This window comes from Pyrus communis, chromosome 3 (assembly GCF_041283825.1).
Source record: "Pyrus communis isolate YQ-2024b chromosome 3, ASM4128382v1, whole genome shotgun sequence".
NCBI lineage: Eukaryota > Viridiplantae > Streptophyta > Magnoliopsida > Rosales > Rosaceae > Pyrus > Pyrus communis.
The window spans coordinates 18,541,256-18,564,951 of record NC_142567.1 but is presented as its reverse complement, the minus strand read 5'-3'; the positions used below and the strand labels follow the sequence as shown (position 1 = coordinate 18,564,951).

Sequence of the window (23,696 nt, the reverse complement as noted above, 5' to 3'; positions counted from 1 at the left end):
GTAAGGATAAGGCATTTTAAACTAATCTGCAAATCGTTAATCTTAAACGAAATCAAAATCTTATTCTAGCATTTTATTCATATTCTCACATGAACCCTGCCATCCGTTATGACACAATAACGAATCCAAACAATAACAAACGTAAAAAATGATGTTACACTTTTCACACACACAATTAGGAAATCGTTATCAGAGTGACACAATAGCTAGGTCTCAATTATTTCCTTCATTCTTCCATCACTAATTATTAAACCAAATTTAGCTTTGGTTTGTGATTTTCTTCAGCTTCGGTTGTGATTTCGTTCCCTTTTGTAAAATCATCATGATTTTATAAATATTAAAAATTTCAACCATAATTATCATTGGCCATAAGATTTTAAAATTTCTAGCCATAATCATCTTTGGCAAAAACAAAGATTTCTACCCTCAATTAACGAAAAGCGAATTGAACTACTCCCACCATTCCTTTTATAATGAATAAAATTATAACCTTAGTCTACGAGTTTTTTTTTTGTTTTTTTTTTCCAACTCAAAATACAGAAATCAACGAATAAATCATCGTGATTTCCACCCACATTCACAGATTTCTAGCCACATTCATTGGCAGAATAAATTTCAAAATTTCTACACATACACATTGGCAAAAATAATATCAAACATCAAGCCATAATTCTTGTTGGCCAAATAAATACCAAAATATCAAACCACATCAACCATCGGCTAGATAAATACTAGCATAATAACCACAATATAATAAATTTCAGTCATAACTATATTCGGCAATTTAAATATCAGAATTTCAAGCCATGATCATTAATGGCTAAGTAAATATGAAAATTTCAAACCAACCCATTAGAATTGGCAAATCAAATACCAAAATTCCAACCAAAATCATTAAAATTTCCAATCACACTCACTGGGTAATGGAAAAAAGTTTAACCAATCTGCCATACCATCAACATTAAACGAAATCAAATCTCATTCTATGATTTCATTCATATCCACAATTAAACTAAATTACCCATTGTAAATTTAAAACCTTTTAAATATTTCTTTCTTTTTCTCTTGCTTTTTCTTTCTCTATTTTTTTTTATTTTTTATTTTTTATTTTTATTTGTTTCTCTTTTAAATTGTTTCTAAGTGCAGCCACATATCGTATAAATTAAGGACTCACATTTTCAGAGCACTCTTCACATTCCATCAACCAAATGAGAGAAATTTATATATCACGACTCTAACGGTCAACGAAAGTAATCCTTACTAGTCACGTAGCCACAAGAATATATGCTCGTCATCAGTTTTGTTCGCAATATCAACTCCAACAATGATAACTCATGACTACGGCAACCAAAACAATCAAATTTATAATTATAAACTTTCCACATCACTTCTTTTCATCAATCATAAAATTTTCATGTCTCACACAACTGAAAATTCGTTTGTATTAAACAAACTGAAATCTCCTTTCATAATTTTATTCATGTCCACCAAAAATAAAGGGAGGAATTCTCGTGGCCTTTCCACCATTTCAAATTATAATGGTCAACCATAACCACAGTTTATAATTTGTATTCCCATTCGATAAATCATCACGACTTTAATAAATACTAAAATTCCAATCACCATTATCATTGTCAAAACAATGCTTTCACCACCATTTCTTTTTATCTCAATTAGCGACTAGTAAGCTGGAAAAATTGTAATATACCTGGCCAATACACATCACACATTTTCTATCGCTTCAATCATTCATTCTCACATCCCACACATGGAGCTTTTCTCCCGTAACACTGGGTCTTTATTCCCATTCAACCACTTTTCCACATTCCATGGGTCATTTAGCCCAAATCCACCTCCACGGGCTTTTTTTCCGCCCAAATCAACATCCTTGGGCCTTTTTTTTTTTTTTGGCCACATCACACATCTTTAGGTCTTTTGCCCATATCACACATCTTCGGGTCTTTGTGCCCATATTTCTCATCCTCCCATTCCACGGGCTATCATGCCCAAATCGACATCCATGGGCTTTTTTTTCTGCCCAATTCAATATTTCTCATTGGCACAGGTATAATACAACTCTTCCATCTACAATGCTATAAGTGTTGGGGTGGATGTCTCTCCTATTAATGCGAACGTTACATTGGCTTCCCCGGGTCCTCAAGCCCCCCGGTGGTGTTCCTTCTGAGCCTGCGGCTTTCCTTGAGGAAATGGCAGCAAATGATGGAATTTTCCCGAGTGATGCCCATGCGCTGCGCTTTCTCCAAAAACTCTTCCCTCGAAAAAGCAAGCTTCAATCAAGGAGTGAGCACCATAGCACGAGGGTTTTGGTGCTCTCAAGAATGAATTTAAAAATGGTGCAAGGGTGCTGAATTCGATCAAAGAATTGTTTCCTTAGGGCGAGACCTTCATTTCTTATGTAGATTTCAAGGGTGTGATGGTTCGCTCAAGCTTGCTCAACGTCTTAGGCATGTTCTTTGAGAAGGTAGGTGACACCAATGGAAACCTGAGGCACCTGTCACCCTATTTGGGTGGCATGGTGCTTGAGGAACTGGAGGTTCTGCTGCTAAACATAGAGCACATGCCCTGCTTAGAGCTTACATAACATAAGATGTTATGCTGGCATGATATGATTAGTGATATGGTGGCCCTGAGCATGCCTATAAATTCATTTGTCGAGAGATTGGAGAAGCTCTACGACACAATGTTTGGCCTCTGCCTCGAGAAAGACAAAGGCATCTTAGGGCAATTTGCCAAGATAAGGGAGATAGAGCGTGCCTTCGAGCTTAAGCGTAAGGAGTTGGTGCATAAGGAATCCAAGTTGAAGAAATATGTCATGGGAGTTCAAAAGAGATGGCTAATTTCCTTCAGCTTACGGTAGATCAAATGCGGGCTAGTGCTTCAGTGTTCATTTGGAAAGCTAGTCCGATGTGGTCAATCTTTTGCTTTTCCCAGGCAATGCATGTCACTTGGCTCTTTGCTTTGCTTGACCCTCACTTCCTTTTTCTTGGCGGAGCATGACCTTGAGATGCTGAAGTAGCATGCTATAAAGAAAGTTGTTTTGCCCACTCCACCTTTGCTTTTAGTTGTAATTTCCCTTTAGACAACTAGTTTATTGTTTTCCGAACAATGGCCATGGGGCCACTTTGCTTTGTATTTTGCGTATTTGCCTGTGGCTTTTTCCTTTGGCTTTGGATGTGATGTTGAACTTAACATAATGCTTGCGATGTCTTTAATCTTACAATGACATTGGCTTTTTCTGTTTAGGCTTTGAGACACATGCTTAAGCTTCTGCATGCTTTCTTGGGGGAAATAGCTGATCCTATTACTTGGCACTTTGCCAATGAGTTTCCCTGAGGAAAGATGAAAAAATGTCGCAGCTTTCGTAGGGAAGCAGAGCATGTCAGGAAAGCTTGATTTGCTAAGCATTGATTTGCATTGGTAGGCTTAGGCTTAGCATCGATTTGCATCGATAGGCTTTGGAATCGATTTGCATCGATAGGCTTAGCATTGATTTGCGTCGATATGCTTGGAATCAATTTGCATTGATAGGCTTTGGCATATTGCATAAGTATAGCTTTTGGAAAAGCTTTAGTTGCTTGACTCGATGGTTTTGCATGGCATGTTGGCTTGGCATATTGCATAAGCATTGAACCATTGAGTAGCTTGCTTTGCATTGATAGGCTTTGGCATTTTTGCTCCTTATGGCAGCTTGCTTGGTGTAGACTTTTATTATAGCCTTGGCATGATTACTGCTATAGCTTGTTTAGAAGAAATCTTTCTAGTTACTCTTGCCAATGTAAAGAAATGAATGTACCAAAGATTTTGACAAAATGCTCGTTCATTTCATAAAAATTTGGGGTACATCAATCATTGCATGGCCTTACAAGGCCTCATAGAGTAAGCAAAATGATCATTGCATAACAAGAGCTTGTTCTTCTAAAATAGACATGAGCGTTTTAGCAATAATACGACTTTAGCCACTTTGCATTGACAGGTCCTGCTAGCATACCTTCCTTGACTGAAGTCAAGTAGTAGTAACTGCTTCGATAGGCTTCATTGACCACAAAAGGTTATTCCCAGTGTGGGGAAAACTTCAAAGGTTTAGAGATTTACCTCCTTGTATGCTCGGCTGTCCTGAGGATGAGATCTCATTCTTTGAAGTTGCGTGGCTTGCTACGTAATTGTAGGCTCTGATAACCTGTTGGTGGTATAGGGCTGCTTTCACTCTCTTTTCCTTAAGTGACTCGAGATCTATCCACCTTCATTTTGTGCAAGATGTGGTATTCCTTGGAGACATGCGATAAACCCACAGAACATCTAAAATATGTGTTCTCCAGCCCCCAGCGTAGTTATGTACCATCTTGCTTAGGATTCTTAGTAGTGTCTTGTTTATAGCTTTGACTTGACCGTTTCCATGGGGATAGTACGGCGTGGAGCGGCGGTGCTTGATCCTGCAACATTGAGTGTGATACCTACATGTTTGTTTTCCTTGATGAAGTTGGGTACTGCAGCTCCTATTGCTTTCCTAAGAGGGATTGCTTCCACCTACTTTATGAAGTACTCAGTGGCTACTAGGATCCATATATGGTCTTCAAAAGCCGGATTGATTGTTTATATCAAATCAAACCCCCAAGTATGGAATGGTCATGGGGTGCGTTGTCTTGCCGTAGAGTTTGAGGCTTATGGATTAAGTTTCCACAAACTTGGCACGCATAACATCTTTTGACCATGTTGTCTGTGTCTTTCTTCATGGTTGGCCAATAGTATCCTAGGCTCAGCAACTGCTTGTGAAGCTTCTGCCTTCCTTGGTGCTCATTTCCCTTGTTGTGGAAAGGCCCATGATGAAAGCTTTATACTCGGCTACATTGTTTGTGCATGGAAAGCTTAGCTTGAAAGATATGGCAGTAGTTTAGCCCTCTAGATTAACAAGTACAATGCCAACTCCTCCTCCTGTAGCTCTTTAAGCTTTTCTGCCATTGCAGTGGATCCATTTTGCATGCATTTTGGCATAGGTATGATTTTCTGCAGAGATCCGTCATCGGCAGCAAGTGCAGGCATGTCTTCAGATTCTTGGGAATTTCACTTGCTTAGCGTGCAATGCCTCCATAGTCGAGGCTTTTCTACATAATATAGTTACTCATCCCAACCCGTTATAAATGGTAAACTATGGTGTTAACCAAGGCTCGCCTGGTGAAGGCGTCGTTGATTTGTCCTTCCAAACAGATTGAGCTTCGATGATCAGGGAAAACCACTTCCATGTCTTCGTTAGTAAAGATGATGGCATTGTTGTTTTTAAAAAAAAAAGCCCTATGTGGCTAAGCAGCATAGCGTTGAGGGCCATAGTCCTTGGAAACATGCATGAGAACTTCAATAACAACAGTCTTTGCTTCTGGGCCATATTCAAGCTGGTCGAAAAAGGGATTTGAACTTAGTGTTTTCCTGGAGGACCTGCAATGTAGTGGGCCTTTGCCCTTAGGAAAGGTAACGCTCAACTGCGTCGGTTTCCATGTCGAGAAGGCTGTACAAAGTTACAGCCATCATTTCCTGGTTAAACAGTTGTTATCCCAAGGTTCCTTCGTTGTATCCTTTAGGTATATCGATGGTGAAGACCTCGTCATTGTGGTTGGGGCAAAATTTATCAGATTTGTATCCTTATTTCCCCATCCTTCAACTTAAGGCCATTGAGTATCATAGCTCTGCAGCTTGGAGTATTTGCACTAATAAGCCTTCTCCATGTTCCTGGAAGAATCCCAAATGGCTTCCGGTGGCTTGGGGTCATTGATCCATGGGTGGTAGACATCATCATCTCCGGAGCATGTGATGATAACTACCATCTATTTCCCTCAGTGTTTTGGCAGAGGGTCTATGTCTATCGCTTACGTCTTGCATGGCAGCTCTAGTGTTCCCTCACAAATTTTTTCATGGAGAATTTTTCGCAAAATTGGGCATACAATAGAGGGATGTCCCACATGCTGATGGTAACGACAGTAGCGAGATCGTTTCTATCTTCCCTGGAAAAGGTTTTGTATGGTCGAGGCAGCTTGATGGCCTCATCTACGAGCATGGTATCGAGGATGGTTTGGAATTCTTCATCACTGCATGCTAATGAATGATAGGTTTCCCTATCGCTCTTCCTTTCCTTCTTTTTTTGTGGGTTGTAGTCAAATCTGTCATCCACGGCTAAGGCATGATGAGTTTTCTTCTTGTCATTTTTCCAGGATTTCCTCATAGAATGCTTCATTGACAAGCCAGTCTTCATTTTTGCTCCTAGGAGCCTCGAGAACTGGCTAATACCGATGTTCTCCAAGTATGCCATGTAGTCAACTACAATGTTGTTGATGCAGGTCTCCACAAGAGGTTCATCATTCTTCTCATCATAGTAGTCAAGGGCGAGGTTTTGGAAACGTTTGACAAAAGTCACCGAATCTTCCCTGTGCTTTTGGCATGTATTACTGAGCTGAGTTGTTGTGGCCCTTTCCTTATGCTGGAAGCATTTTTTACAGAACTTGCCTGCTAGCTCTTCCGAGGTCCAGATAGAACTTGGTGCGAGGGTGGTGTACCAAGTATAGGCACGATCAATTAGGTTTTTCAAGAACTCCATGAGACGTAGGTTGCAGTTGCTGGCATGAGGACCAAAAGCATCAATGAAACAACTTATATGATCTTTAGGGCTACCCTTCCTCCCATCAAAGTGAACAAGGTTAGGAGTCTTGTATCCCTTAGGATACGACATATGGAGAATGCTAACTGGGTGTGATGGCTTAGGAACATATTTCCAGTCGTCTGAGCTCCTGTGCAGCTCCTTTTTGAACATGGCTATGACGTCTTCCTAAGTGACTTAGTATGGTGTTTTCTCATGACCGTTGCCAGCAGCAGTAGCTGACTCCTCCTGAGAAGCCTTTTCCCTAAGCGTGTAGTCTTTGTCACTGGCTTTCTCGCTTAGCTTGGGATTGAGTTTTTCAAATCTTTTACAGACGCAACAATTTCTTTTTGGGCTTCACCTAAAGCATAAATGGTTGTAATGATGTCTGGCATGTCGTATTCATCCAGGTTCTCCTGACTTTCCTGGTGCGAACCTTCACGTTGAGACTCGTCGAATCGAGAAGCAGCTTGGCATACGTCTGATGCATTGCCACTCATGGTAATGTTTCTTCTGGATTTGGGCCTTCCTAGTTGCATGATTTGGGCCTTCCTAAGGTGATAGTAAGGCTTCTAATGGTTGAGATGTTTGATGGAAGGCTGTGGGAATTTCTAAGGTTGCGTGGATGGTAATGCCTGAGACTTGAAGTATGCTTCTGGACTAAATGGAACTCTATGGGCTTCTTCCTGGATGGTTTCTTCTCACTAAGTTTTCTCTATTTCTCTCTCTATGTTCATCTGAATCTTCTCCATGATAGAAACATATTTATGCTACTTAGCTATGTTGTTTCCTTGCATTTAGTTAGTTAATTACTATTTATTATAGTCTTTTAAGCTATTTTCGTTTGTTTTTAGGTCCTAATGGCAAAAAGAGCAAGAAAGTGCATTTTGGAGCCATTTAGAGCAGTTTTGGGTATGGATTGGATAGCTTAACTATAGAGCAAAGTGGACGGACAAAATTGAAGTCAAGAGAGGCTAGGAAATTCTATAAATCTGGAGAAAGAAGTTCAAATACAAAGAAGATAAGGAAAGAGCAAGAAATAAGGAACATTATCCAACCTTATCTTATCCTATCCTAACCAACCTTATCCTATCCTATCTTATCTTATCCAAATCAGTTTATGCCTTAATTCTAGCTATTTAGAAGGGATTCTTTATACATTTAAGCACATAATTCAGATTCTAGAAGCCTAATCCCTTTGTGTGCCGCATATATGCCATTTCTTAGAGGTTTAGGAGTTGTAATTCCTATCCTACACCTATGTCGTGTGTCATTATGATTTGGAGTCAGAAATATGCTCTAAAACATCCTTTCTAGAAGCCCTATACCTGATCCTAATTGAATGCCACAGGTTCTTAACCTTTTCCCTCTTGGTTTCGGCCAAACCCTAGTCTTTTTCCCATTGGATTGTGCAATCCTTTTCCCTCAGAAATTGTGCAAAAACCTAGCCTATAAATTCAAGCTTATGCTGCACCATTCATACCATCCACTCACTCATTCATTCATTCATACATTCAGCCATCAAACACCATAATTCACACCACATCACCCTAGTGCCGCAAGCAAGGAAGGAAGGAGAAGAAGACTTGTGCAATCTGCCATCCAAGGGAGTGCCGTGCATGCCATCGGAGTGTGGAACTAATTTCTTTTTGGTTAGAGGTGAATTCGAAGCCACGATTATATGTTTTATATGAATTGATTATATCCAGTTATTGTTTCTTAAGTCTTGAATGTGATTAGCTTATCTAAGTTATTAAAACTTGTTTATGTGTGTTGGTTGAGGGTCAACACTTAATTTGCATGCATGAATTTGATGCTAGAGTATAAGGGAGTTTCACGTAATAGTTATTCACTTATATTCACAAGTAGTGGAGGTTGCTAGTCACAATCGTGTTAAGTGAATCCTTGGTATGAGTCTCATGCGTTTCATAGTGATGAATGCCTTGTCAATGCTTATGATTTTCATAGAACGTAATATCTTTTGATATGTATCTTTATTATGCGTTTCATATAGGAAACTTGATAAAGATAATTTGGTTGCGATGCGTATACCATCTAATTCAATGAAATAAGGAAAATCTGATGGTTGATTGTGCGATGCAATTAACTTGGGGCGTTGTCATTCATAGTCTAAAGAAATAATAACTAGAAATTGGTTTATATGCATATGTCATATGTGGAGAAGGGCCCTCTAACTAGCCTTTCACCCATTTAAATTCACCAAATTCGTTTTTACAAAGTGTTTTATGCAAAGTTTCTGTTTTAAAGTTTTAATTTCGTCAAAAACAATCCCCCTTTCATTTAGTCTTGTTATTTGAGTCAAAATCTGTTTTCTTTTAGTCTTTTGAGTCAAGTTAAGTTTTATTTTCGTCAAAATCACTTGTTAGGTCTAGAATTGAGTCTTTTTTATTGTTTGTTGATGTTTTAAGTGTTTTAAGTTAGTTTTGAGTCTATAGAGTCTAGTTTAGTGTTTTTGAGTCTCAATTGTGTTGATTAGCATCCCTAGTTAATCCCCGGTCTAGAACGATCTCTACTTGCATATATACTACAATTGTCACAAATAAGGTTTAATTTTTGTTTCAAGTTAATTTTCACATCACTTCATGCGTTCCCCTTTTTATGTAAGCAAAGGTTTCTTCTCTAGGTTTCAAGGGAATATCCTTTTGTGGCTTGGTTTTCCCTTCCTTTCTCCCTAGCCATGGTCTTCCCTTCCTTTCTCCTTAGCTATCCTATCATTTCCATTTTGGTGTAAACTGGCTGCACTATTGAGACCTATAGATTGCTACTTCCCGAGGCGCACCTTTCCCAGGGCGGCCTTCCGCACACGCTAATTCTGGTAGTGCACCTTACGACTATCACGCGTTGATTGATTGTTTGTGCATGTTGGGAAGGGAAAGTCAGCGTTAAATGCCTGACTTGTTGGGCTTAACATACATTTAATGCAATAATCTAGTTTAGTTCTATCTAAGGGAGTTGGCTTGCTAGGGAAAGGGGTAAACTAGGCTAATTCTCTCTCAATGGTGCCTACATGAAATAGAAATGGTACGTGCTTAGATCTTTGGGCTTCCAAATAGCCCAAAGTCTTCCATGATCCCGATTCCACGTTAACCAGATAACCTTCTGTAACCATCCACATCACAATCCACTTGGCAAGCCCTAAATATGTAACTTGGGCTTAGCATGACAGTGATTAGCATGAGGAAGCATGGCGTGATGAATAGGTATGAGCATGGTGTGAGTGTCTAGCTTAATCACCGTGGCATGGCATGTTTGTAAATATATTCCTCGTCGATCTCGTGGCTTGGCATGTATTTGGGCTTAAATGTAGGCTTTGCATGACAATTAAGCCTTGAGACTTGGTTGGATTGGTGTATGACATTTTTGAGCCCCATCACATGTAAAAGCAATAAAAAGAATCATCAACAATCTAGTAGGGTCATATAAAGGAATCTTCTTGAGTTCTGGTTTGATTTATATTTAAATTTGATGCTCAGTCACTTTGTTGTGGAAATCTTTTGGTGCATGATTTGGTCAGAAATGTCTACGTCTCGCGCCATATCTCATCCCACTAAAAAGGATAAAGTGGCAAGTTAAATTAGTAGAGAACCATGGCACATTTGCCTTCAACCAGAAATTTTTTTTGTTGTTGAAGGCAAGTGGGATCAATATTTTGGCCCTTGCACGTCATGTTGGCACTTGGCACTATATGCCACTGAATGAAAATACAAAAAGTTTCTTTGGCTGAAACAATACCGTATGAAATGCATCAAAGAATAAGCAAGTGGTCTTCTACCACAGTGGTGAAGATGAGTGTTGTCGTTGCATTACGGCATGAAATTTAACCTCGTCGGCTCTCTAATATAACATCTAATATAGAAAATCTATCTTTTGACAGAAAAAATTAAAAAAAAAATAAAATAAAGAGGAAGAATAAGAAGCACTAAAGAATAAAATTTGAGAAAAAGCTTAACTGTATAATTCATGTGTCGATGTTTAATTAGACGTATATGCTCATAGGTGTGTTGCATCGGTAAATTGATAGAATATTCAACAAAAATAGACGATATGGTTAATGTGTGGTGGTAAAGTTTAGAGACAGTACATATTAATTTCTAGAATTGAGGTATCAAAATGAGGAATGAAGTCAAATTTCACAAATTATCTGTGATAAAAACCCTTTCTATTTCATAAAAAATTGGTATTATAACCATCGTATTGCAGTAAAAACCAATCATGTGTTAGCGTTAGCAAAAAATTTGAAGCATCTAACACACCCAACTTAACCCAGTTATACACAATTGTTATTCACCCACAGTCCAAAATCAATATTAATAAATATAGTGAGTTTCAGTTGAAGAATGTCTCAAATACCTTCATGGGGCTTACTGTACATTGTATTTCAACGACCCAACCTTTTATCTTTTTAGTATTTTTTTTTTAATTATTGTCGACGCCCACAAATGTTAGGAGCAAACCCAACCAAGTCTTGAAACCCAATTGCCACAAGAGCCCCAAGTCAAGCCCAAACACATGTAAAGGTACAGGATCAAAGAAGGAATATATTCATGACCATGCCATGCTACAGTAATTAAGCCAGACATTTAAATAAATCACGTCATGCCCCCATGCCTATTTGTCACACTAAAATAAGCCCAAGTCACATGCTCGAGGCTTGTCAAGTGAATTATGGTGTGGATGGTTACAGGAGCTTATTGGGCCTATGTGGAGTCAAGATTGTGGAGGACTTTGGGTTGCTTAAGGGCCCAAGGATCCAAGCACATAACCCTTGTAGCCCATATAGGCAAACATTGAGAAAGAACAGACTTAGTTTACCCATTTCCTTAGCAAGCTAACCAATTCACTTAGTAAGGAACCAAGTCCTAACTCTAAGCCCACGTGAAACCCCCAGCAAAGTAGGCATTTAATGAAGAGAGACACTGACTTTCCCTTCCTCGCTCATGCAGAAGTTCAACGCACGAAAGCTATGAGGCGTACTATCAAAAGTGGCGCATGTGGAAAGCTGACTCGAGAAAGCAGCGCCTTGGAAATGAGGCATGATGTAGGTTTCACAGGTTGGCAAAACCTAGCCATCTTGCACAGAAATAGAGGGTACCAGATGAACTAGAGAGAAATGGGAGAAAGAAACAAGCAATAACTAGAGATTCCTTGGAAAAGAATCATTCAACTACAAATATAGGTCAACAACTTTAGAGATAGGATCCCAGCATAACACAGAGAGCCAAGGAAACCCAAAAGGCATCACTCTGCAACCTCAATATTTTCCATAACATTCCTCTTGAGTATTCCAGCCAGCAAAAGCCCTGTTACCACCCTAGGAAACCTAGATTATCTAACAGAGAACACCACACAACCACCTTATTTCTCTCTCTTTCATGCAAAATTGATGAACCTCTAGCTTTCACACCACGCTTCTCTTGATCAAGCCATTATTTGCTTAATCATGCTAATCTTCGAGTTATTGATCTAACTGGGATATTTTCTAAAACGACTCTTTCGAGATATTCCGAGACTCGATACGAAATAGAACCAATGGAGATAAGAGGACGTTTTCAAAGCTCAAGTCCACCTGGACCTAAAAGTCCCCCAACAATTATCTCTAGTAAAAATCAACCAAATCAGAAATTATATGACCATTGGACTTAATAGTAGATATTTTACTTCTTCTTTTTTTTTTTTTTTTTTTTTTTTGAAACATCCTTTACTTTCTTCACTACAATTGAATGCCACAATGATTTTGGATTGTCTATTTTTGCTAAAAAATTGAATTGAAATAAAAAGTCTTCAGGTCATTGGAAAAGTTGCGAAGTGCATATCACAAAGTGTCTCTCAAATCCTCAATAGAAAAATAGTTAATAAACAAGGGTTTCTTTTAGACCTCATAATTTCTTATATGACCTATTAAACCGACCTAAAATGACACGAAAATAACGATTTTCGGGTTAACATGTAGACTAATCGGATAACATGTTAAGAACCCGTTCTTAACAGGTTTACTCACAGGTAACCCCTTACAACCCGTTAAAAAAAAAGTTAGCTTGATAATTTTAAACTACTAAAAAAAATCTGACTAAAATAACCATAGGGTTTAATCTCACATAAAAATACCAAAGCAATTTCAAAGTACCAAAGCACATTAAAAAAATCATAATAATTAATTTACAAGGGTGAAAAATGTGAAAAAAAAAAAAAAAAAAAAAAAAAGAAGATGCAATCCCTCGTGATTGTATCCTTTACACTCTGACAATGGGCACATCACCGTTTGGACTTCTAAAACCCTACAAAGCTTCGTGAATAGTGTTTTTAGGGGGAGTTCAAAATAAACAAAAGTTCATAATAATTAATGAACAACTGTGAAAAAAAATATGCAAACGCTCATGATCACATCCTCTACACTTTGATGATGTGTACATCATCATTTGGATTTTTAAAACCCTACAATGCCTTGTGAGTAGTGTTTTTAGGGATTTTTAAAACCCTACAATGCCTTGTGATTGCTTCCTCTATGTTTAGACGTGGTTACATTGTTGTTTAGATTTTTGAAACCTTTCAAACCCTCATGAATAGTTTTTTTGTTTAAGTACAGAATTAGTACAAATTCATAATAATTAACGTAGAAGTGTGAAAAATGTAAAAAAAAAAAAATATATATATATACACACACACACACATATATATATATATGGTCACTTGTGGTGACAAGCTTTGCAAACCCTTTTTTTACTAATATACACGGGCTTCTGAGAGGATTTTTTACTTCGAAATTCGACACCATAATTCATAAACCCTAGATTTATATTCAACTGTCGATTGTACTTTACGCTCAATTCTTTTCATAGGATTTCATTTTAAAAAATTTCTCTTTTGAAAACATGATATTTTAGCCGATGCTAAAAAATGAACGGTTTGGATCGTTGATATCACATTCTGATGTTTACGATTAACTGAAATATGAGTCAATGCTGTATAGTTTCTAGAGACCTTATAAACTCCGACCAATATGTTCACTAACTATAAAATTTAAAAAGTGATATCATGTTTTATAAAAGAAAAATTGAAAAAAAAAAACGAAATTCGGTGATAAAAATAGAGCATAAACATAAACGACAAGCAACAATCAAATTTAAATCTATGGATGGTGGCGAATTTCGGAGTTAACCTTTTTACAAAAGTTGTAGAGCTTGTCATTAGGAATGTTTGCATATTTTTTTTTTTTCACACCACTACGTTTTTCATTTGATTATTTATTGATTTAGAACATATTTTCTTTAACGGGTAATAAGTCAAATCATATTACCCGTCAATATATGGATCATATTTTCTTTCAACAAGATAATTCCCAAGAACAGCCCTAGACATTGTGCCTAATCTTCTCATGTCACAAATACCTCTGGAGTTTATTTTTTTAACAAGATAATTTATTTGACAATCATATACTAATATGATTTTCTAATATTTTGCAATGTTGTAAACTTATGCATCTCAACATCTTTGGCATGTACCCAACAAAATGAGACAAATAAAGTGAACAATTCATAAATCTTATAGAACATAATAATTCGCTCGAACCGCTATAATGAGAACTTCAAGTGAACCAAAAATAGTGACTTTTAGTGGCACACAACGTTTCAAAACAAAATCAGACCGGGGATTCACATATTTCCCATTTGCGTATAACGTCTCTTGACCATATAAATTAACAACTGGAACTGTTAAGCTTCTTAATCTTCATTTATAGATCAACCTATATAAAAAATCATTTCAATCGGAGTTTATTTAGTCATTCATATGAATAGAACAAATCGATGGTGTGGGTATCATGTAAAATATACATGATGAACCGTCTATTTATTTGATACATTTAAATGAATTTATGATCTCCATTTGAAATGAATTTTTGTAGAGGTGATGTTCAATTGAAGATTATAAGAGATTGAACGGTTCCGATTGTTGAATACTTGAATTTGTATGATCAAAATACATTTTTCGCAAATTGGAGATGTGCATCCCCATTTGAAGGATGTAAGTATTATCTATAAATGATTTTCCGTAGTTAGGCTAAAAGGGCACCAAGTGAAGTTTGGGAGGTTAAATGTAAAAAAATAGTTCGAGTGGTAATTGCACAAAACTAAAAAATTTTAGAACCAAATTAAGTGCCATACATTTGTGTTAATATAGATAATCATTCTTATTTAATCACAACTCATCTGCTAGAACATATATAAATATATACACTATTGTGGAGGCAAGGTTTCAGTAGAGCGTTCTACATATTAAATCATATTCCTTGGCTGAAACAGAAGACTTGAACAATATGTCGAAAAGAACATATCAAACAAGAGAGGATACTGCAAGAAAGCGAACAGAGCAACTGGGACAAATGCAAATATGAATATAAGATCTGGAACCCATCTTAATCCATAATGGCAAGATAAATAGAAGGCTGTGCTGAAAGTTACCATCATGGATGTTATTGACACGAAGAGTGATGTGAGTCCGACCATCAACTTCAACGGTAAAGATTTGAGAAAATCGTTTTCAGCATACCGCGACGTGAGGATGTACAAGAACATGAGGATTGCAGTTGAGGAGGAAAAGAGCGCTACTCCATCAGATATGGCGAATATTAAAAATGCCGCCTCTTTTATGAAATTCGGTGTTCCTTTATTATCATCTATACCTCCCGGAATGCTAAATGCGGCTGAAAACACGACAGTGGCGATAAGAGTTGAAACTAGCATGCATGAATTTGTAGTGTCCTTCATCCATGATTCTCCCTTGCGCAATAGATCCTCATGCTCGCTAGTGAATAATTCCCGAGGTGTTTTACCTTGCGTATTTTTCATATCTATAAAGGGAGGTTGCACAATCTTCTCAACTTCCTGCCACATCAATGATCGATAATGAAATTAAAGAAGCAAAGAATTTCCAGGCGAGATGGATTAAGGTTGATTATAAGATGAACTTTAATGATACCTCAAACCATACTAATTCTCGCTGCATCTGAAGAGCTGCTCCGGACACAAGATTGAGTTGGTCTTGAGGTGCCAATTTTGCAGCTAGATGTAGAATGTTGTTATTCTCATCATCAGTGAATGTTGCTATGATATCTTTGATGGAGCCTGTCTCATGCAATAGATTGAAGATATTTGCATGACGATGCAAGACTGCAATATGGAATATGGTCCGATTGTTGTCATCATATTCCAATAGTAATTCCGGATAAGAGTCAATAAGCACAGATAAGAACTCATAATTTCCTAATTTCGCTGCGTCGAATACTAATTCTGAAGGCTCTCTTATCAAATGCATGACTTCGTCGTCATCATGTCTCAACATTTCTTTCCAAAGGCATTGGACTAGCTTCAAGGCTTGAGTTTGCTTCAAGTTTCTTTTGTAAGAAACCCTCATGCATGGGAGCACTTTAACTGTAAATTAAAAGGACTACAACATAAACAAAATGGTTTATAGTCACAAGAATAGGAAAATTTCATGCTAATGTAGGGTGATGAAATACGAAAGTTTGTTTTTATATAACTAATCAGATTTTGATATCATAACTTTAGAAATTTTAACTCACATGTTTTGATAAGTCTACTGCACATTCCTGGAGTACTTTGGTCGCCAAATTCTGAAGACTTTCGAGCTAAGACATGCAAGGCTGTTTCATTGTCGTCTTTACGAGCCATGGCTAATGTTCTATCATCTTGTAGCAACTTCATGGCTAAATCTGCACAATTTTACAAAGATTAAAAGAAGAGGAGGGGTTGGAAAGAGAACTCAAACAATTTTTAAAAGAATAGTAGTCAAGAAATAAAGATGTGCTTAATGTTTAACAAGTTCCAAGTATCTACCATAAAGACCATGATCGATAGAACAGAAAAATAGAACAATGCGGCCCATTTCATCCAGCATTTCAAATGTTTGGGGGTATAAATACCACGCCATTTCAGACTGTCCAAACAAAGCAGCCATATAGAGTGGTGTCATTCCTTGACCACCGGGAATTGTCGGCAATAACTTATTTTTTCCTATCAAAATCTTGGCAATTTCTACCGTTCCAGTTGCAGCGGCAAAGCTCAGTGCCGTATTTCCTTTAATATCTTGAAGTGCCAAGTCTTCTTCATCCATCATCTTGACTAGTTCCGCCACAATCTGATTATTGTTCTTTGCTCCTGCTGCAACGTGAAGAACAGTTTCCCTTCCGCTTGTTATGCTAGCAGTTAAGAGTGCCGGATTGATATTTAAGATGCCTTTGGCGGTTTCCCAATTGCCTTCCATTGCAGCTTTGTAAAGGGGCATACACAAGTTCAAGTATACCTCTCCTGTGATGGATGCAAGGGATGAAATTAGACTAAGCATATGGTTAATTTATGAACGTAGAATATACATGTGTACACAAATATTCTCTCGTAGAAGAATTTCATACCAGCTATTTCACATTGGATTGATCCTTGTCTGAATATGATTCTTGTCTAAATAGATGAATTGTCTATTATTTTGCATCATTTAGTCGTTCATATGCATCAAAGAAATAAAGGAAAACTAACGAAAAGTCCAAGAAAACTTTAGTTTTAATTAAAAAAAAAAAAGACAAATAAAGATGTAGTGAATAGTACCAGGAAAATGTAAAAATGTGGTTTTTCGTTAAAAGTGAACAGTACTGAGAGTGTTTCGTTAAAACTCTCAAGAAATAAGCGGTTCATTAGAGGATATTACTTGTTATAAAAAAAAATTGGTTTGTTCGATACATATGCATGGCAGAACAGACTCCAATTTGGCCAAATTTATTGACTTTTTAGTAGACTTCATTCTAACCCTTGAAAAAGATCATATTGAGATTAAAATCTTAATTAAGATTAAAAACTAATTTCAGTCCCTTTAGTCACTGTAAATGTCAGCATACATTTAATCACCTCATATATTAATGATATTTTGATGTTTTATTTCTCTTTTTCTTCCTAATTTTAATTTCATTCATCATAATATTTTGTTGTAGACATTTAGGTAAACTAACTTATTTATATTATTTAGACATTAATTTATATAATATATTTTGCTATATTGATTTCGAAACAGACATTTAGATAAATTGATTCCATATAATACATTTTGATACAGACATTTAGGTAAATTAATTCATTATAATATATTTTGGTACCTACATTTCTATACAAATATTTAGGTAAATCAATTCATTTTAATATTTCAGTACACTTACGTATTCTCATATTTTTCTTATGTGTAACTAATTTTATTTTATTTTTCTTTTGAATTTTTTCTCATTTAGGTTCATTTTTAATGATATGATTGGAGGAAGTTAATCAAAATAAATGAATTAAAATGTGTATTTTTTTTTGTCAAAGAATTAAAATGTGCATATTAACAAAGATAATATTTTAATGATAATAAAGTAAACAATTATGATTATGACATTTGTATACTTTTCAAAATGAGATTCATGTTATTTAGACTCAATCAACGTGCAAAATGTGGAAAGAACTCACTAGAAAAAATAAAGGAAAATTAATCAAAAGGGCTTGAAAATTTTGAGTTTTAACGACGACAAAATAAAGGGTAAAGTGAATGGTATCAGGTTTGACTTTTTAGTGCAAAAATGTGATTTTTCGTTAAAGTGAACAGTACCACAAGCTTTTCATTAAAACTCCCAAAACATAATCTACATAAGCATCGTGCTAACTTTGGTAGGACTATTTTATCCTTGAAATTCAATTTTAAAACATTTTTATTGTACTATTAAGCCCACCCTAGTGTCTTATTTTCACACCCACTATAAAATGATACTTTTATTGACAAATTTATCCTAGTATAAAATGACCTTTAAAGACCTAAATACCAACCAATCATGTCTTGCCACATAATTATTAGTTATATTGATTCTTTTTAAACAAATTATTAGTTATACTGATAAAAAAAAATTAAAATATCATAAATAAGAAAAAGAAAAAAATATCATGAACCCCACAAGCTTTCCTAAGGAAGGAAGTTTAGAAATTAAACTTATCAGGAAGAGGGTAAATTCGGACTTGACTAACCAAAGCCTCGAGGCTCGCAATAAAGCGCATGTTGTGGAAGGTGTGATCGAGCTTTACCAGAGAGTAGAGCAAGTTAGTCTTCAAGACTATTATAATGTTGAGATAGATGAGGAGAGAAGCTTATAGTCCAGATTACATTAGGGGACTCACAAATCCGACACTCGTTGAACTCTGATCGTGTTTGGTGTTTTGGAACAATTTGGATACCTACCATATAATGAATTTGGAGGAATTTGATGTTAGGGAAAGCCAGTGCAGCACCAAACTATGAGTGAAGATCTTCCAATTTAATCACACTCTCTCTTGTGTGGTCTGAATTCAAATTGGAAATGATAGAAATTGGGTACTAGAGTGGTTTTCGAGACGCAGTGGTGCTGTGATGGTTGGCAATAGAGGAGGGGCGCTTGGTGTTGGGGATTTAGGGAGTCGGTAGTGACGGTTCTGCAAATTTTCTAGGGAAAGGGCTACTGTTGATGATATTTGGAGTTCACGGGTATTTTCATTTAGTGATATTTTTTTTTAATTTGTAATAATTTTTTTATAGACAAAAAATAATTAAAAAAGAAATATGTAGGGTTATTTTGGAAACAATAGTGGGTAGGAAAAGAGTTTATGCATTTTTTTACTTTTTATGGTGGGTGTAAATATAAGATGGGTGGGGAAATAAGACATTGAGGTGGGCATATCACCACTCTTTTATTGTTAATTTGAATTTCGAACCTTAAAAGGTAAAAATGAAGACCACATAGACATTCTTGAAATTATCTTATTTATAGGAACGATATTTGTATTGCCTTGTTAATAGACATATAAATTATATTAAGTGGATTTACGTAATTTTATTATACGTCGTATAAAAGGCGCTAGGATGCTAGACGGGGGCCTAACCATATTAAGCGGATTTAAGTAATTTTATTATACGTCATATAAATAAGTGTATGTTTATACTTTAAAAATACATAATTGTATTGAGATACATAAATTGAAAATAAATGACATAGATTATAGAGTATTAGAACATATTGAAAACATGAAGAACAAACATATAATGAGTGTACATCTAAGTATTCAACAAGTCTCTTATAATTTATTAAAAATAAATAAAATTAAAAATGAAAGTTATCTATTTTATGCCCACGTGAGAGTCGTAACCGAGGCGGATGCCTAGGTAGGTCTAGGACCTTTCTTAATTTTCAAACGCCTAGGGATTAATCAGGCGGTAGCCAACCGTCTAGTGCCTAGACGGGATCTAAGCGGTGCTAGGCGGGAATACAATATCACAATGATTAAAACATGTATGAATGAAAAGTTTTAAGATTATGTTACCGACAGTACGAAGAAAACTAACAATTACCGAAAAAAATAAAATGCTTCTCTTTGCTAGGTAAATTGCTACGACACTTGGACCTTTAACAAGGTAAATATATAAAATGCACCATAAACTTTGTAGGAGAAGGAGAAATGCTATGAAATTCATACAATTTTAGAGGTGAAAAACATGAAATTTTGATATGGAAGAAGGAGAAAATAAAAAATTTGAATTTTTGTAGGGGAAAAATTATTGATTGTGTGTTATCAAGAATAAATAAAAACTTTGGAATCAGGATAAGGAATATCGTATTTGCTTCGGTAGATATGCTCTTCAAGCGCTTGAACTCGCTTGGATCACATCTAGACAAATAGAAGCAGGGCAGCGAGCAATGACATAAAATGCATGCCGCCATGGAAAAATATGGGTACGCATATTTCCAGATAAACCTGTTATAGTAAGACCTACAGAAACACGTATAGGTTTGGAAATTTCCAATTGAAAAAAAAAAATTCCATTTATAAATCAATATATTTTTTTACTCTGTTTAGTATATTCGATTTAGAAATAGGGAATTCATAATAAAAACAATACAAAAATTATATAAATAAAATGATTAGTCTATCTATAAGAAAGAGGATATCATATGAAAAATGTAACCAATTCTTTCCTTTCCTTGGGTTATTGGCCATCCGCCGGGAGTTTCGGGTTTAATACTAATATTTTAGCAACAAATCCAATAAATCTAAGTGTAGTGTTTGGTGTGTTGATTTATTTTAAGCCATTAACTACACATTAATTGAGAAAAAAATGGTTTAAATTGATGGTCTTCTTAACATTACTCTTTGAAAAAAAATGGGTTACTCATAAAATATGCTTATGATATTGGGTTTATTCCAACTTTTCATACAATCATACTTTTGATCTTCGTACTTTCATGCAATAGTTACCTCATATTCATATATAGCATATAACTTCACCTAGCTCTGTATTATTAATTGATATTAATTCAAGTTATTTCCTAATTATTTCCACGCTAGTTGTTTTTCTTTTTCCCAACTAATCATTTTGCAGACTCTTTTGCCACTTTAATTAACCTTTACACACATGCAAATACAACGCATATATGGAGACTAAATATCAATTATAATCATATGGTACGTGTATATATGCATTTGATGTGCATGAAAGAGAGATGTCGTACGTACTATTGGTATTTTCTAGTAGATGACGAGAAGGATGCCTCGGTTGAATCGGCGTAGAAGCCTCAATGCCGCTGATTACATTTCCAACAGCCGGAACGCCATTTACTGCCGTCATTTGGATCCCAGCTGGGGCAGGTACAAATTGTGCTTGTGGACTAGACATTTTTCCCTATGAATTTGTGGAATATATATATATAAACATCTCCACCGAAAAATCTGAATTGCCAACTAACTTATAGTGTAAGGAAATTATTATTGGCACTCCAAATTTTTTATTCTACACTCCTCACAAATGTATTTTTCTTTCCTAATATAGAAAGTTTGAAATGTGGAATAAGATTTTTGGAGTGCTAATAATATACTGATATGTTTCTGAAGCATAACGAGAGAAACAATTCATTCACATTTACATAGTGACTAACGGTGGAAAAGTAAATTAAACTTACCATCACATGGAGTGACAATTTAAAATTTATTTACAAAAGCAAGTTTCAGTGTTTTTCCTTAAAAAATTCGAATAGTATTGGTCATCTAGAACAAGAAAAAGACAAGCAAATTTGGTTGGTTCCTTTTACGTCACTCACCTACGTTAGGCTGACGAACTACCAAAATGTTTATTGCATGACATAGCCATACGTCCGGCACTAAAAACATATGTGGAACCCTATTCGTAACGGTGGGGATCAATTTTTTTTTAATTGTTTATTCGCTAAAATCCTTTAATAATTGAGCAGTTAAAAATGGAGCAAGTCAATGATCGCTGTATATTTTACATATACAACAATAATAAAAGATAAATAACTCAATTTCAGCTTAATCTGTTAATCAATGTTTAATTTTAGAAAAATGTTTTTTCAATCTCTTTGTAGCCTTTTCATTTTCCTTCTTCCTCCACTAATTTGTTCCAGAACCGCTGGTCAACCCTAATTACTTTTCTTACAACTTAGTGAACTTACAACAATACATGGCATGGGGAATCTTTTATGCTTCTAATTGATTAAATCATGTGTACGTACAAGATTGACGAGTAAAAAGAAGAATTAAATATATATTCAAGTAATATGGTCATTAAAAAGAAGAATTAAATATATATTCAAGTAATATGGTCATTGGACAAGGTACTCGATTCCAAATAATGTGAAGCTAATGAGTGTGTGAAAATTATGTAAACGGAGATGGAGATCTAAAATACTTGCATGGTAAGTTTTGTTTAATGAAGACCGTTAATTTTGATAAGCGAAATCATGATATATAAAATATTACTTACAGAGATTTTCAGCCGCCAAGTGGAGCTAATTATACAAAAGCACTGCTACTCGACTCTGGAATTTAGTTTAGTCGAAAATGGAGAGAGAAAGAAGTCAATGTACTGTACTGAGCTAATTAGGGTTTCTGGAGCTTAGATCGAGGAAACTTCATGAAGAATGATATATATAGGGTTTTAAAGTGTTTGAAGCCGAACAAGGTAGTTACAGTATCTCTCTCTCTCTCTCTTCTCTCTCTTCTCTCTCTCCCCTCTTTTGTACCTTATCTTTTGTGGGGAAATTAACTTTTAAGACATGGGTCATTCAACCGAGAAAGAAACTTTCAAGACTTAATGTGTGGTTGTTTTCACTCCATGCGTTATTTTATTGTTAAAATGTCGATGTTAATTATCGTGTTGTGAAAACGACCAGGGGAGGGCCGTAGAAAAAGTCGTCTTGGACGACCAACGACTAGTAAAACAATGGACCCAATAAGGCGGTGGTTTCAGGTGCGGGAGGAGCCCGCCAAAATGCTTAGAAGACAGAAGATGGCATAGTATAAAGTCAGTGGCTTCCCCACTTAGAGTAAGAGACAAACCAAGGTAACCTGTAATTAATTGAAGGGAAATTGGGAGGAAAGTTCCCCCTTATTTTTTTTTTTATAAATATTTTCCTTCTTTTTTACATTAAAGAGTTTCGACCTCTAAGTTGCACGTGTAGGCAAGACCGAGGCGCACGCTTAGTTGATAATAATGCATTGGTGGCATATAAAAATGGCTTCCCGCATCCGAGGAGTGGCCACGACGGCCGCATTGCGTAGGGAGTCGACAATGTGCCGAAAAGAGACGAGGATCGTAAAACAAATACAAGAGAAGGTGGAAGTGGAAGTGGAAGTCTCCGCAGCCAAATGCTCAAATATTGGTGAATCTTATAATATGCATGGTTGGTGCACAAATTTGGCAGAATATCTAATTATTCCTTGAACTTTGGTTCGTTTCATTGTATTGCATGTATATCATGTTTATTATTATTTTTAAAATGCGATCGAATTGGATGGTCCAGAGAAGGAGAATATCTAAATATTACAGTACTTGGTACTTTAATGTCAAATATTAGCTAGAGGTAAAAGGAGTAAAATTAAATATTGAATACAATAAAGTAATAATCCTTCTATGCTCTTTTCTTTACCCTAACGATTAAACACTTGCATGCATTATCAGCCAA

At 35.9% G+C, this 23,696-nt stretch overlaps 1 protein-coding gene across 1 annotated transcript; it reads right to left on the bottom strand.

Moving 5' to 3' along the window:
* Positions 1 to 14,776: 14,776 nt before the first annotated feature.
* On the bottom strand, positions 14,777 to 22,747 carry LOC137716558 (uncharacterized). The gene is made up of 6 exons (XM_088691191.1): positions 22,496 to 22,747; positions 21,232 to 21,397; positions 16,513 to 16,983; positions 16,239 to 16,388; positions 15,635 to 16,086; positions 14,777 to 15,540 (listed from the first exon to the last, which is right to left on the bottom strand). Exons 2-6 carry the CDS (start codon positions 21,389 to 21,391, stop codon positions 14,932 to 14,934), a joined length of 1,842 nt encoding a protein of 613 aa, XP_088547317.1. The 5' UTR covers positions 21,392 to 21,397; positions 22,496 to 22,747; the 3' UTR covers positions 14,777 to 14,931.
* Between the last annotated feature and the right edge of the window lie 949 nt (positions 22,748 to 23,696).

Bases quoted from the DNA above. Each gene is read 5' to 3' on its own strand.
- LOC137716558 (XM_088691191.1), bottom strand. From the start codon at position 21,391: ATGTCTAGTCCACAAGCACAATTTGTACCTGCCCCAGCTGGGATCCAA. The intron at 16,389-16,512 runs GTAGATACTTGG...AAAATTGTGCAG, and splicing joins TATCGATCATGGTCTTTATG to ATTTAGCCATGAAGTTGCTA. The intron at 15,541-15,634 runs GTATCATTAAAG...TTGATGTGGCAG, and splicing joins GAGAATTAGTATGGTTTGAG to GAAGTTGAGAAGATTGTGCA.